At 34.7% G+C, this 14,921-nt stretch overlaps 1 protein-coding gene across 5 annotated transcripts in view; it reads left to right on the top strand.

Annotated features, from left to right (window-relative positions):
• Positions 1 to 14,921, top strand: part of LOC128219611 (zinc finger CCCH domain-containing protein 13-like) — a 70,146-nt gene that overhangs the window by 37,966 nt on the left and 17,259 nt on the right. For all 5 annotated transcript variants that reach the window (XM_052927467.1, XM_052927466.1, XM_052927468.1 and 2 more), the window contains 3 exons: positions 1,626 to 1,702; positions 2,958 to 3,080; positions 7,155 to 7,239. In XM_052927467.1, the coding sequence (XP_052783427.1) occupies positions 1,626 to 1,702; positions 2,958 to 3,080; positions 7,155 to 7,239 (285 nt within the window). The remainder of the gene's footprint in view (positions 1 to 1,625; positions 1,703 to 2,957; positions 3,081 to 7,154; positions 7,240 to 14,921) is intronic.

Below are 14,921 nucleotides of genomic sequence, written 5' to 3'. Positions count from 1 at the left end.
CCAAAAAGCCAAAGGGATTTGGAAATGGCAGACATGAGTGTGTGTGTGTGTGAGTGTGATAGTGTATAGAATATCTGTCGTTGGTCATCCTTCCACACTTAAGTTGTTAACACTCTAGTGGAAACTAGGTCAGGATGTTTGTCCCAGTAATTACTTGGACAAGTTTGAATATATGGGTCATCTGGGATGAAAAAAATAGAAAAATCTTTTTAACACTCTAGAGGCTACTTTTTCAGTCCAAATATCCTGGAAATTGTTAGAAAGGTTGTTTTGTTGATTTCTAGCTCAAGTTCGAAGATGGGTCATCTGGGATCAAAAACTAGATTACAGAGCCCCAATATGGAAAAAAAGGTTAAGACTCTAGAGGTAACATTTTCAGCCCAAATATCCTGAAAATTTGTCAGTAAAGTTGTTTCCTTGGTTTTTAGTTCAAGTTCGAATATGGGTCTTTTTGGGTCCAAAACTAGGTCACAGAGCCCAAATATGGAAAACCAAGGTCACTGAGCCCAAATATGGAAAAACCTTGTTAACACTCTAGAGCAGGGCTTCTAAAAGTTACTGACATAGTCGTTTTGGACCAAAGTTATAAAAAAAGAAAACATTTCGGACCGATTTTTTAAAAACTTTTTGAAACTGAAATCGGTCTGGGTTGGTCAAAATAAGTCCAGACCGGCAAATTGCCGGTTTTTAGAAGCCCTGCTCTAGAGGTAACATTTTCAGCCCAAATATCCTGGAAATGTGTCAGAAATGTTCTTTCGTTGAGTTCTAGCTCAAGTTTGAATATGGGTCAAAAACAAGGTCACAGAGCCCAAATATAGAAAAACCTTGTTAACACTTTAGAGGTAACATTTTCAGCCCAAATAACCTGGAAATTTGTCAGAAAGGTTGATTTGGTAATTTTTAAACCAAGTTCGAATATGGGTCATCTGTTGTTTTTTTATTGTTATTTTATTGTTTTAAAATCATGGAAGGTACCAACTTCAAACTTCATAAGACTAATTCACAATTAATTGTGATTTTGAGTTATATAAATCCAATCCTAAATATTGTAAAAGTAATTGCCCTTTGTATCTTGTTAAACAAATACATATTTGTCATGTTTTTACATGCCTGTTTAAAAAAAACTGGACATGTAATAGTTACACCTATGGTGTATGCAGGGGCAGACAATCCATCAAGTATGTAGTCTGATCAATTACTTTTGACCCCTTTGTCCAATCATGTCCAAATTTGGTCAGAATATGTATGAATGTGTTTGATATTTAGCAAAATTGCTGTAGTAACCCAAGAGTTATTGTGCTTTTATCATAGGAATTACCTAAAACTGCTCTTGTCCTGTCTATAACTTTTTAAGCATTTGTCCAATCATCAGAAAATTTGGTTAGAATGTGAATGGGCATAATACATCAGTGAAGCCAAATTCCTGTTTTTGCCCTTTAATTATCAACAAGTCTATAGCACAAAGTTTTACTCCAGTGAGTGAAATAGGACCATCTTGGGCCATCTTGGCCCTCTTGTTTATGTACATTTTTGTCAGTTTTTTTCTCTGACATTTGCATCATCTGTAAAAAATCCTGTTATTTCCTATGAATTTTGTTCTTTTATCATGCAAATTTACTTTACAGATTCATATGCAAAGATGCCACCAATTGAAACATTCATGGGAGTTGAGCCGCACACAACTAGGTCTCATTTTTTCTATGTGAGTGAAAAGCTTTAAGTATTCAGCATTATTAAAGTGAAATGCTTTTTACTTGCATCTTAAATTTTAATCTTAATTATTATCAAATATTAGGTATAATTATTTTCACTGGTTAAATACCTACCTTTTTTTGATACTCTTTAATGATATTTATTGATACTGATGGTGAAAAAAATTAAAAATTAAAATAAAAACAGTTAATATATTGCAACAGTGTCTAAGGTGTTTGTCACAATTGATTGGATAGTAAAATTTAGTTTAATTTGGAACACCCTTTACCGGGTTATATATTTAAGAAATATTACACACCACTCAGGATCATCACCTTCGGGGGCTGACTGGCCGGGTCCTTATAATATCATATGGCCCAAAGTGGTGTGTTATATTTCTCATATTATACCCTACACTTTTTTACCATTTAATAATTATAAAGCGTCTTTGATGTGTTTTATTGAACAAATCTCATAATGTTTACTTGCGAAAAAAATGTCGTTGTGAAATTTGCAAGCAGCACTCGCCTGTTTTATGACGGTCCATAGTATATGACATCAGCAGTCCATATTATACTTTTGGCAAAGTCCAGACCGGCCAAAACATAATATGGACCACTGATGTCATAAAAACTGGATTTTTTATTCAAATCTATTGATATACAGACCGATCAACTTTATATACACAAAGAAGGGACACATTTATGTAAGGTATTATATATAAAAATAGATTAGGTTAAATTATGCAAAATTCCCTGAGATGACCGACCTAGGAACTTCATACATGGACCCTGGAACAGGTTGATCTTGACCAGTAGATGGCCCTTGTGTTTGTTTGTCTCCAGTACAAAAGTACAAATTTCAAGTCCATCATTGATTATTTCTCACGACCACACAATGGGGTAAACAAGTTCCTTTTTAAAAAAGCAATCTCTAGTTTTTCCATTATAATCAAATGAAATACTCACACAGTAAACTGAACATAAGAAGAACATGTGAATTGCGAGGTTTGTAAACAGCTGCTGAAGGCCTGAAATGCTGTAAAAATTAAACTGCCATGCAATCTTTGCTCATGCATTCTAAAAAGCAGCTTTAACTTACTTTGACTCCTACCTTATTTAACTCATTGATTCAACTGTGCATATATTATCCAAATGGAATTAATTTGTTTTCCTTTCAGGAAATCATCACATTTAGTATTTTTTGTTTTTTTTTAAACTTAAATTTTCTATCTAATCATTTGAACTTATGATATGCCATTTTAGAGTGTGGTTGCTGGAGACTTTGTGGTTGGCGTTGTGACGTCTATCGTGGACAGTGGACTCCTTCTTCGCCTCCTGTGTATGGAGGAGGGCCATAACAGAGACATTGACGACCTCAACATCACTGTGCGTCTAACAACGCTCTCTGATTTTCTTGCATAGATTTTATATAATTGCTCAAAAAACATTGTGGTATTAAGATCATCATAATCAGGGCTTCTAAAACAGCAAGTTATCACCTTATAGGATGTCCCCTGTCTGTTTGGGGATGTGGGAACGACAATTCGAACAATTAGGAGGCTTTACTAATCGCCCTGGCAGGTGTCTACTTCTGGGTCTGGTTTAGGTTTTAGGGCAAGTTGGCATTTTCACTAATAACTCCAATACCCTTCATTTAATTCACTAAATACTTCAACAGTTGTTCAGGACTATCATACAATGAGGTTACATAACTCCATGTTATCCTAAATATAAATTATGGTACTGATTTACCTTGGAACCTAGGGCACATTGTTGAAGTTTAAGGGCAAGTTTGGAATAATTTCTATATTCTTCATTCAGTTGGCTTAATACTTCACACAATTATTGATGACCATCTTGCAATTAGGTTACATAACACCATTTCATCCAAAATACAAAATATGACTACTGTTTGTCTTAGGAACTTAGGTTAATGTTTAAGGGCATTGTGTCAGATTAAAGATTTAGGGCACGTTGGGATTTTCACTTATTACTTTTATACCCTTCATTCAATTGACTTTATACTTTAAATAGTTGTATACAATCATAACACAATTAGGGTACATAATTCCATGTTAATCCTTAATACAAATTATGGCTCTTTTCTTTTTTTAATTTTTTTTATTGCTTTTGACAGGCACATTATTATATTTTTATTATTCACAAAGTAAGAATAACACTGTAATTTTAGTTAGGTTTGACATACAGTGCCAAAACTTTGTATACAAGAACTTTATGGAGACCTTTCATTGGACTGCTTTTGGGGCCTTTAGAGCCAAGAACAATGTCACTGCAGTTACTAAATTTGTTGGCACCAAGGCTTCTGAAAGTTTAAAACCTCAATCATTTCGGGATTGTGTTTTGGGCCTTAGGTCACTGTTACAAAAAATAGAAAAATGGTTGGTACTGAATAACTTTAGTTAGGGTTGACATATTGCGACCAAACTTGATATGAAGGAAGAGCTTAAATGAAGACCATACGTGCCATTGCTTTTGGGGCCCTTAGTTCCAAGGTCAAGGCCACTGTTACTAAAAAAGATTGTTTGGTTCTGAATAACTTAAGTTAGGGTTGACATATTGTGACCAAACTTGGCATGTAGAAAGAGTTTATGGAGCACTTCACTGGATTGCATATTGGGCCATCAGGGTCACTGTTACAAAAAAATTAGAAAAAACAGTTGAAACTGAATCTCGCAACAAAGGCTGAAGTTCTGCTGTCAATTATTGAACACTTAGTTTCACATTTTTTTAATCCCCCGCCACAGAGTGGGGAGGGAATTATAGGAATGCACTTCGTCCATCTGTCTGTCTGTCCGTCTGGTTGTAATATTTTGTGTCCGGGCTATTATAACTTACTTATGCATTGATGGATTACCATATTACTTGGTACAAATGTTGTCCTCATTGAGACGATGTGCAGTGACCTTGACCCGGGTCCATACCTCAAAGGTCAAGGTCACATGAGACATTTAAAGGTCAGAGTACACAGGCTCGTGTCGCGCTAGAACTTACTTATGGATTGATTGATTGATTACCATATTACTTGGTACAAATGTTGTCCTTATTGACACAATGTGCATTGACCTTGACCCGGGTCTATACCTCAAAGGTCAAGGTCAAACGAGACATTTAAAGGTCATAGTACACATGCTCGTGTCCGCTCTATAACTTACTTATGCATCAATTGATGGCATACCATATTACTGGGTACAAATGTTGTCCTTATTGAGACGTTGTGCAGTGACCTTGACCCGGGTCCATACCTCAAATGTCAAAGTCACACGAGACATTTAAAGGTCATAGTACACATGCTTGTGTCCAGGATTTTTACATTTAGCAGTGTAGACATGTCAATTCTTACTGGATTTATTGACCTTATACATATCATGTACTTTGAGCAACAATAACTGAATTTGAACCAAATGCAGTTTGTGCCGGTAATCCATCATAAAGTTTCGGGTCCATATTATGACCATGCTAAATAGAGGAGAAGATATAAATGTTAAATGAAAGTGTTAAAACAAGTTTTACAGATTGATACTTAGCGCACTCTACCAAGCAATATCATTATATGCAACAAGTTTAATATTTAAAAAAACAATGGACACAAATGTGATGTATATATTTATAACATGTGTTTTATTTTCAAAAGCAGTAAAACAATGTTATGACGTCACCACAATACATATGTACAGTAAAACTGCGATCGCTCGAGGTCGCCAGGGACCGAGACAAAACCTCGAGGGAACCGATGTTTCGAGCGACCCGATTTTCAATTTTCCAGTTTGATATGAAATATCTTTCAGTGTATTTTAAGTTTGAAGTCGTCAAACAGACTGTTTACTAAGACACCGATTCTTTCCTGTAAAGGACGTGAGTGGGCGTGTTGGTGTCTTGGTATAAGTAATGGGTCCTTCATTAGATTTCTCAGGTGTTTTGACAATTATTTTCTTTCATTTGGGTGTGACATTTTGAAAGTAAGGAACCCGATCTAGCTATCCCCCCAATCATGGGTCCTTCACTAGATTGCTCAGGTGTTGGACAATTTGTAAGTTCTTTCTCATTTGCCAAATTGCAAAGCAAAGTGACAAGAAGGAATTATTTCCTAAATAACCTTGACATTGATCTTACCTACACTACACACAATATGAATAACTTAAACAAATATCCTTTTATAATCAGGGCTCTCAAAAAATTTTGAACTAGGAGGGTGTTCTAGGAAAGTAGAAGGGGGGTCTTGGGGATCTCCCCCAGCAGGGTTTTAGGGGCAGAGCCCCCATTCAGCTGGGGGTCCAGGGGGCCACAGGCCCCCTTTGCCGAAAACGATTTTAAGCATTATGAATTCAGTCAAGGTTAGCTCTCATTAGAGCAAAATTCCTGTTTTGAACATCATTCTACATGTGTAAATACCATTGATACAAGTAAACAAAAATAATCCTTGGTTCAAAAACGTACATATTTTTATTCAAAAAAGGAAAATTGAATCAAAATAGTCATCTAAAATAGTCATCCTCCAGCTCTGAGTCATCAGCCCATGGCAGTTCAAATGCCTTGCTATAAACCAGCACTTCATCCCGAACCAGATCCGCAATCTCGTCTCGGGTCATAGGTTCTCCACCTTCAGTTAGCATCATTCCTGAGTATCAAACAGCTTTAAAGTTTATATATAAAACAATCCACTTACCTGTATCAGTAAGATGTCAGATGAACTAGCTTAAGGCAGTCATTGTAACAGAAAATTGGGTCTTTCAAAAGAATATCAACACAGTCGAAAATAGCCATATCCGAAATATGTGCAGTTCTTGCAATGACATTTCAAAGCCACAATTGCGCTGTCATTGAGTCGCAATAAATATAACTGGAATATCATTCATATACCTACCTAGAAACAAAGAACGATTCCATTTTTCTTTGTTTAACATCGTCCTTCCCGGTTTTTTTCCATTTGACATTTTCACATTTTAATGTTGTTGTTGTTTTATCGAATATTTAGCTTGTTATCACCGATGTTCTGGGTGTACTTAAACGAGTTAATGCGCCGATATCATCTCATGTTATTTTAAATAAGCATCTGTCAGATTCAAAGCACTCCAAGTCTTGTAGATGCATATTAGTTCAAATACAAGCACTTTGAATACCACAATGCAAATCGGCAATTGGACTGCCTGGTTAAAATTGCTTTTGACAGGCACATATAACAACATCATTGTATTCATTTCTAAGACAAAGCTCATTTCTAAGACAAAACGGAATATAGTGGAGCCCGTCTTACGAAGGTCTTAATTACTGTTTAGCCATTTTGGACCGAAATTATAAAAAATGGAAAAAATCTGAACATTTTTTTAGCCATTTGTGGTTATTGAAATTGGTCTGGTGTGGTCATTTCATTTAATTCTCTGTCAGATTGACATACAGTTTTAGTGGATGTTGTTTCTTCCATCAATGCACTGTGTGTTTCAGTGTTTTGTGCCGTGCAAGGAGATTCCAAAGATGTTTCCGACCCAGAATCCGGTGGAAGGGTACCAGGTCAAGGACTTCATTAGAGGTAAACCTTTCTGGCCAAGTTCCTCCATTCCTCAATCAGTCCATGCAAATTGCCACTGGGAAGACCCCAGGGGTCGTATTACAAAAAATAATCTCCTTATCTGTTTTATTCCACTGGTAAGAAGCATTCTGCATGAAAAATTTGGGAGATTTATGTTTAAGTTTTTAAAATATAAAGCACCATTTTTTTCAAGGAATTTAACACATCAAAATGTCATACTTAACTAAGAATATTTCAAAAAAAATGTTTTATAACATGGGTTGTAAAACATTGGCTGGAAAAGTGAAGATGTCTTCAAAACTTGAACCTGATTTGAATGCCAAAAAGTTTGCCTTCTGAAAAAGTCATGCATGGTGCATACAACACATACTCATGGGTATAAGTGTTAAAGCACATGTAGGATTTTCTTGTTCAGGGCTCTCGCGAGGGGGCGACTTGGCGAAGTGGTCGCCTAAAATTCCCAGACTTCGCCCATTTGTATCATCAAAGAGACATTGACTTCGCCGAAAATTTTAGCACATTGTAAATCTGTCAATCAGCGAGTATTTGGCCAATGTCCCATTAGTCAAAACATCACAATAAGCCATTCATACAAATTGGTAATCGGATAATTGGGCCGTGTCATTCAATTACCAAAACATCGCCAGTAGGCGGAGCTATTGAAAGTTAACCAATCAGAATGTACATTCAGAAGACCCTGATCAAATGATATAAGTTCGTTAAAATGAGATAGAATTGGAGACATAATTATGAAATATCGTGTCAAGCATTAATTTATGTTAAAAAGTAATTAATATATGTATTGAACAAACAATGCAAGACATTTAAACATTGTTGCTTTCGAAGCAGACGGTCATAGCCATCTCGGGCCATCGGCAAGTAGGCGCTAAGAAAATCAATAACATGACGTATCACCAAATATTTGATTGGTTTTAGTGAAATGTTCATGATGAAAAATGATTTGTAAATACAAAAAAGTATTATTTTATTGCTTTATGTAGAGTTTACTTACAGTAATTTTCTCCTGTCACAGTTATGATGTCAAAAAAAAAATCGGCGAGATCGCCATTTTGTCAGAACAATATTCCGAGTTAATTTTTTTCCCATTATGTATTGGTAAATTTTTCATCAAGGACACTGATTTAAATGTCATTTGGTTCTCAAATGTCAGCATATTTAAAATTATTTAGCCAGAGACAAGTAAATAACAGCACAGCTAAATGTGACATTCGTACCCTATCCCGAACGTACCAAAACAAGATTCGTCCCCCTACTTTATTGACAGTTCATTTATGAGGTCATTATGATTATTTCAAATCCTTAGATGTATTTTTTTGGTTCATTTTAGATGCTATTTGGAGATAAATTATGTGACATTGACAAATACACTTTTGCTGAGCCAAAAATGATACATTATTTTATGAACATTTTATATAGTTATAGCAATCAATTTGAATGTGAATATAAACTGAGGTGTGTGGTATGGCATAGTTTTTGTATCAGGTGTTATAAAAAGTTTCACTTCTCCCTAAAGTCTCCCCACTTCTCCCTAAATTGACTGAGAGCCCTGTTGTTGCTGTTTTACAAACATGTAAATCTGTTGAGATGTTTAAACAGGGATAAGGGGTTTATGACCCAACTTCTCGAGATAAAGATAGATAATTTTTCTGAAGGCAACATAAATTGTGATTCCACAACCTATTTTAGCGAGAAATTCCCTGATCTTGCAGATGCTGGTTTCAGCATTACGTTTACGGAGATCGTCGCTCTTTTTGTTTCATTCTAGCCAAACTGACTCAATTTGCTTGGGAACGTTGAATCACAAGGTCATGAACACTTTACATCATCGTCATTCCACGAAATTATACTTTTGATTGGCTTGCTCGATTCTGTCAACCAATGAAAAAGTATGTCTTTTATTACTTAAGAAACGTTCTGAAAGATGTCTGACACTATTTCACCAGGTTTTCACATAAGTGAAACCTGGTTATTAGAATGACGAACGTTGTTGTTCGGGCGAGCAGCCTGGCGGCGTCAAACTTGCCTATGAAACTGAATAACCTTAGTATGGGTTGACATATCTTAAAACTGAATAACCTTAGTATGGTTTGACATATCTTGACCAAACTTTGTCTATAGAAAGAGTTTATGGATACCTTTCATGCGATTGCGTTTGGGGTCCCTGGGTCAAGGTCAATGTCAAGGTCACCTAAAAATAGAAAAATGTTTGAAACTGAATAACTTTAGTTAGGGTTGACATATCTTGACTGAACTTGATCTATTGGAAGAGTTTATGGATACCTTTCATGGGATTGTGGTTGGGGTCCCTAGGATCAAGGTCAAGGGCACTGTTACTAAAAATAGAAAAAACAGTTGAAACGAATAACTTTAGTTAGGGTTGACATATCTTGACCAAACTTGGTATATAGGAAGAGTTAATGAATATCTTTCATGGGATTGCGTTTGGGGTCCCAAGTTTTTACATTTGAAATTGTTTGATCAGAACACAAAAAAAGTTGTATAAGTGAAGGTTTTGCTTGTGGGCTATTACATGAGGATCTAAATACAAGTGGAAGTGGAAATGGTTGTCTGAGGTTGACAAAAACCGTGAAGGATGTAGAATTTGGCTGAAAAAAACAACTGATATGGGTTGGGTTGTTTTAATGGTACACATTGTGTACATAAAACTTAATGCTTATTGTGGCACAGCTTATGAAATATATCAGTTCAATTAATTATTACCAAAAGGGACATGAATAAATGATATTTATATATTTTTCTTTCAACATTTTCCCTCATGTTTTTGGACCAAAAATTTGTTTCCCTGTAATGCATCTGAAAATACTTATTTTATCATAACATTTAAACACTGTTAATCCAAAGTCGTTGGGACAGAGATAAAAACTTGGGATTAACAATATTTCTGTTTAACAATTATAAGGAATAATAACCATTCACCAATTATTGTCAACATAAAACATCTAGTCGTGAAGATTGCAATGTCCACAACATGTAACCAACATGTTGCATCATTTAGTGTACATGCACTGTAAATAAACTTAGTTAACTCAGTATTGTTCGGGCTATTTTTACCGAATGATGTAATGTCTCCCTGCACTTTGTTCTCATACTGCTACTGATACTGTTTTTAGACTATCTGCGCATGCGCGCAGGTAGTCTTAAGACCACAAACTCCAAAGAACTACTTCTATTCATGTCGTTTTAACCACTGTTTTTGTCTCAATGCGCTCTATGTTTAGCAGAATGAGGCCGAAACCATAAAAATAGATTGGTTGTGTTGCAGTTCGAGTATGAGGTTTGCTTGTTCGGCTATTTCCGTGCTGTAATTATGTATCCCGGGGTTTTATTTTTAGCAAAATATAACCATTTTTAGATCGTTATATTTATCAGATTAATGAGGGTCAAGATAGGAGGCTCTGGTAGGGTGTCCCATCGCCTGCAGGATTTGTAATAATAACCTGACGTGACCCTGAAGCACGCTTATTTGAAATGGTGCTTTTTTATTTGACTTTTATGAGATCAGAAACAAAAATAATTGTCTGCAACACAATAACAAGATACTGTAGTGCCTCTGGTACAGCACTAGTGTTGATTTGACCTCCGAGTTCTTCAGTGACCATTTGACAATTCCTCTCGTAAATGTTTAAGTTCGCAGCAATTACTTAAATCACTACATAAGGCGTATAAACTTTAAATAACGTTTATTCAATGTTAACCAACAACTTCGTAGACATATAGTATGCAAGTACGTGTCATATGTGTAACTTTTGGTGAAATGAATACACTACAATTGTTAACAAAGATGGTAACTTCGGGGAAAGAATCACACTCGAGCCTTATATTTTAAATGCGCGTATATATATTTTATCTTTTCCTTAGCATTAAAACATTTAAACAGTCTGCCGCCTTCCACGTTAATAAGACTATCAGGATACTGGATTAATTTACTATAAAAGATCTGCTTCAGATTCTTTAATGTCTAAAACGCTCCCTTTAACTTGAATAATTACTTATGATTATAACGATCCGTATTTACTATATTTCTATGGAATATTTACTCTGCATTCAGCGACAGGCTTTGGTGCAACTAGAATTTCTTTTTACCGGGGAACCCCTTAAAAAAAATCCTCTCTTTATATACTAAGAGACAGACGACTGCATCAACGTGCATTCGACAGGTGATCGACTCTAGATCGACACCAGATCGACAGTCAGTCGATCTAGATTTAAACATAAAATATGATCGATCGCCTTAAACCGAGTCGACAGATCTAAAAATAGTAACAGTAGATAAACATGGCGGCTAAACAATGAAAATTATGATTTATATCACAATTATTGCTACTATAACATGTTAGTATTTGTTAAAATAATGTAAAAACCAGCACCTTAAGATTCAAATTTCGCGGCTATTCTGGCCTTGAAGAAAAGGAAGTGACACAGCTGTCAAAATTCTTAGGTACCAAAATGGCCGACTGACTGTGTACAGTTTGAATTCAGTTAAAGAAGTGGATATAAACCAAGAAGATTCGGACTTAAAATGTGAAACTACAGTTATTATAGGTTATAAAAACCTTTCTTTACAATATATAAAACCAGGTTAAAGATTATTCTGAATTTAGATCGAAAGTAACGAGAATAAAGGTCCGGATGGGGTAATTTCCTAGTGAACTTGTATTTCGTATAATAAAAGAATGCAATTTTATAATGGTTAGCTACCCCATCCTGGACATCAGCACATCAAAATGTGGGTAAGTCATATATTATTGAACTACTGATTTTTAGACAATGTCACTGTACCAGGGTACATCAATACTATTCATTCTATGATTTTAGGCGTTTATATTTCTAATGAGATGTTTTCATTTTTTGCATAAAAGCTTCGTACCGGTGTATTCTTGGCATAGTTTTAGACATTAGGCTTTCAATTTATATAAGCACACAAAATGTAATGCCCTGATACGACAGTGAGTCTTCCGTACATTTGGTGAAGCAAAGTAGTTCGGTTAAAACCTGTTTAACATCCAAAGAGTATGAAGCATTCATAACAGCACTAGTACTATTTCTACACAGGTACTTACATAAAACATTATTAACATTGAATTTATCAATAAACTTTAAAAAGCACAATCATATTCTCATTCATTGTTGTTTTTTTAATCCTCCAATAAATATTTCACACTTCCTTTTTCTACATGCCATACATCATTTAGGATGGGTATTTACATTTGGTGAAGCAAAGTAGTTCGGTTAAAACCTGTTTAACATCCAAAGAGTATGAAGCATTCATAACAGCACTAGTACTATTTCTACACAGGTACTTACATAAAACATTAATAACATTAAATTTATCAATAAACTTTAAAAAGCACAATCATATTCTCATTCATAAAACAGACAAGTTCCGATAATCTAAAAATAGATTCAACTACAATGTACATTAACTGACCGGTTTTCTAAACATAGTTTCTACATACATTAACTGACCACATGTTTGTCCCCACCAAGGGAAAACGACCATCTGATAAGTTCTGCATTTTAAAAGGTATTATTGCTAAAGTTGCTCGTAAAAATAGAATCATTTTCCTTAAAGAATTAAAACGTGTAAGTTCATAAAACTCGTCTAACGTATGCTATCTAATCAAAACACCGAAAAACCTTTAGACGCTATTGAAAAGAGCATTTACTGTAACTTCAAATACATGGGGATACGTCGACTGAAGTGATAAGCTGTGTATTTTGAATGGAATTATTGCTGAAGTTGTCTGTAAAAAAATGATTTTCCCTAAACAAAACGTGTATGTTAATTAAAGGAAATGATATATATATATGATGTATTGTATTTTCCTATCGTATGGTATCTAATCAAGGACAAAGCAACGAAAAACCTTTAGAAACGCTTGAAATGGGGCATGCATTGTAACAATAAATACATGGGGATAGGGGATTACGACGATTGAAGTGACATATACAAAAACAAAATGACACAAGACCCTATAAAGATATAGATATGTTTGTTTCCTCGCCCAGTGTGGGCACAAGCGCTCTCGGCACATTTTTCACTTTAAATTATGTTCAAATAAAATTTGCAGATCTCACATATTTGCCCGCAGATAGTCTTTCAGCGCCTCACGCTTTGATTGAATTGTGGCGTGGCTTAACCCTTTACTTCATGTAAAACGAAGCCATATCAGGCTGACAGTGTATGGCTTATCAGTTCATATCAGTACCCCTACTTCATAGGAGATTATTGGTTATTATTGGAATTTTGACCCTCATGTATTACAAACCTATTTTCGTAGTATTTCTTTTGGTTAAATCAATAAGTCATCAATGTAAAGTTTTTAGAGAATTTCCAATCCAGTCATATAAATTTTATTTTGTTATCTAAATTATTTCTGCATGATATTCATAATCAAACAGAAAAAAATGTCAAATTTAATGAAAATTAATTATTAATATATCTTTATAGGGTCTTGTGTCATTAAAACACTTTTATTTATCAATCTTAACACAAAATATTATATAAACAGCATAATTCTATAATTCATTTAAAAACGTCTCCTGTAGGTAAGTTAATAGCTATTATTAATTACATATTTAACCAAAAATATTCCAACTTTTCCTACTTTTTTGTAAAAAATATTCCTACTATTTCCTTCTTTTCTGTCAGAAAACCTCCTACTGTTTTCCTACTTTTTTGTTAGTGGCTGCTGGAAGGCCTGCATATTATATTAATTCTTGTCTTTAATTAATGAAATACACATAATAATGATGATTTTGTATGCTTTGTCTTTATTGATTAATTATTCTCTTTGAGATAGAGATAGATGTCAAGCATGGTTCTGGCCGTAAAATAGGTCAGGTAAACACATCTGTGCAAGCGTTTCGATGATCTAGATCTTTTTATTCATACCGGAAAAACATTTATCGGCTTTCTTTTTTGTAAACAATTTTATGAGGGGGTAATAAAATTAATCAGACACCCTGGACTGGATCCCTCAGCTGGATGACACCAGATATTCCTGCCATATTTCTGTGTAATATACACAAGAACATCAATTGTCAGCTTTTTAATCCAGATGGGTCTTTTTTATGATAGGGGTAATAAAATTAAGATCAATCCCAGCATTTTTTTACCCTTTGATTTAATGCAATTATGACATTTCAAAGGAATTCCATCACAGATGAAATAAAATAATTTAATATTTCATTATTGACACCAGTTATTAGCATACATGCCATATCCCCCGGTGGGGGGGAAAAATCCCCCGGAATTTCGACCTATCCCATGTTGTTTTTTTCAAAACTTGCTTAAGGTTGACAGTTGAAAGCATCAATAATATTATGAGTGTGAAATTCCATGAAGGACCATGATGACTAAGTCCAAAAATTATTGTAATTTGAGTGTATTTCTGTATTTATTCTCATATTATAAATGCAGATATTGCGCAAATTTTCGTCGCGTAAAAATTACCTGGTGTAATATCAAAATCCCCTGGAATTCAGACCAAAATCCCCTGGGAAGCCTCTCAGAAATATGGCATGTATGTATTAGATAATTTAATTATCTAAAAGAAAATGTATTCACATAAAGAAGATTTGGCCACAATTATTTGGAGTAATATTGATTTTAAGGTCATACTGCTGTATAACATTGC

Source organism: Mya arenaria, chromosome 15 (genome assembly GCF_026914265.1).
Source record: "Mya arenaria isolate MELC-2E11 chromosome 15, ASM2691426v1".
NCBI lineage: Eukaryota > Metazoa > Mollusca > Bivalvia > Myida > Myidae > Mya > Mya arenaria.
The sequence above is the reverse complement of the archived record's forward strand: the minus strand, read 5'-3'. Positions and strand labels throughout refer to the sequence as shown.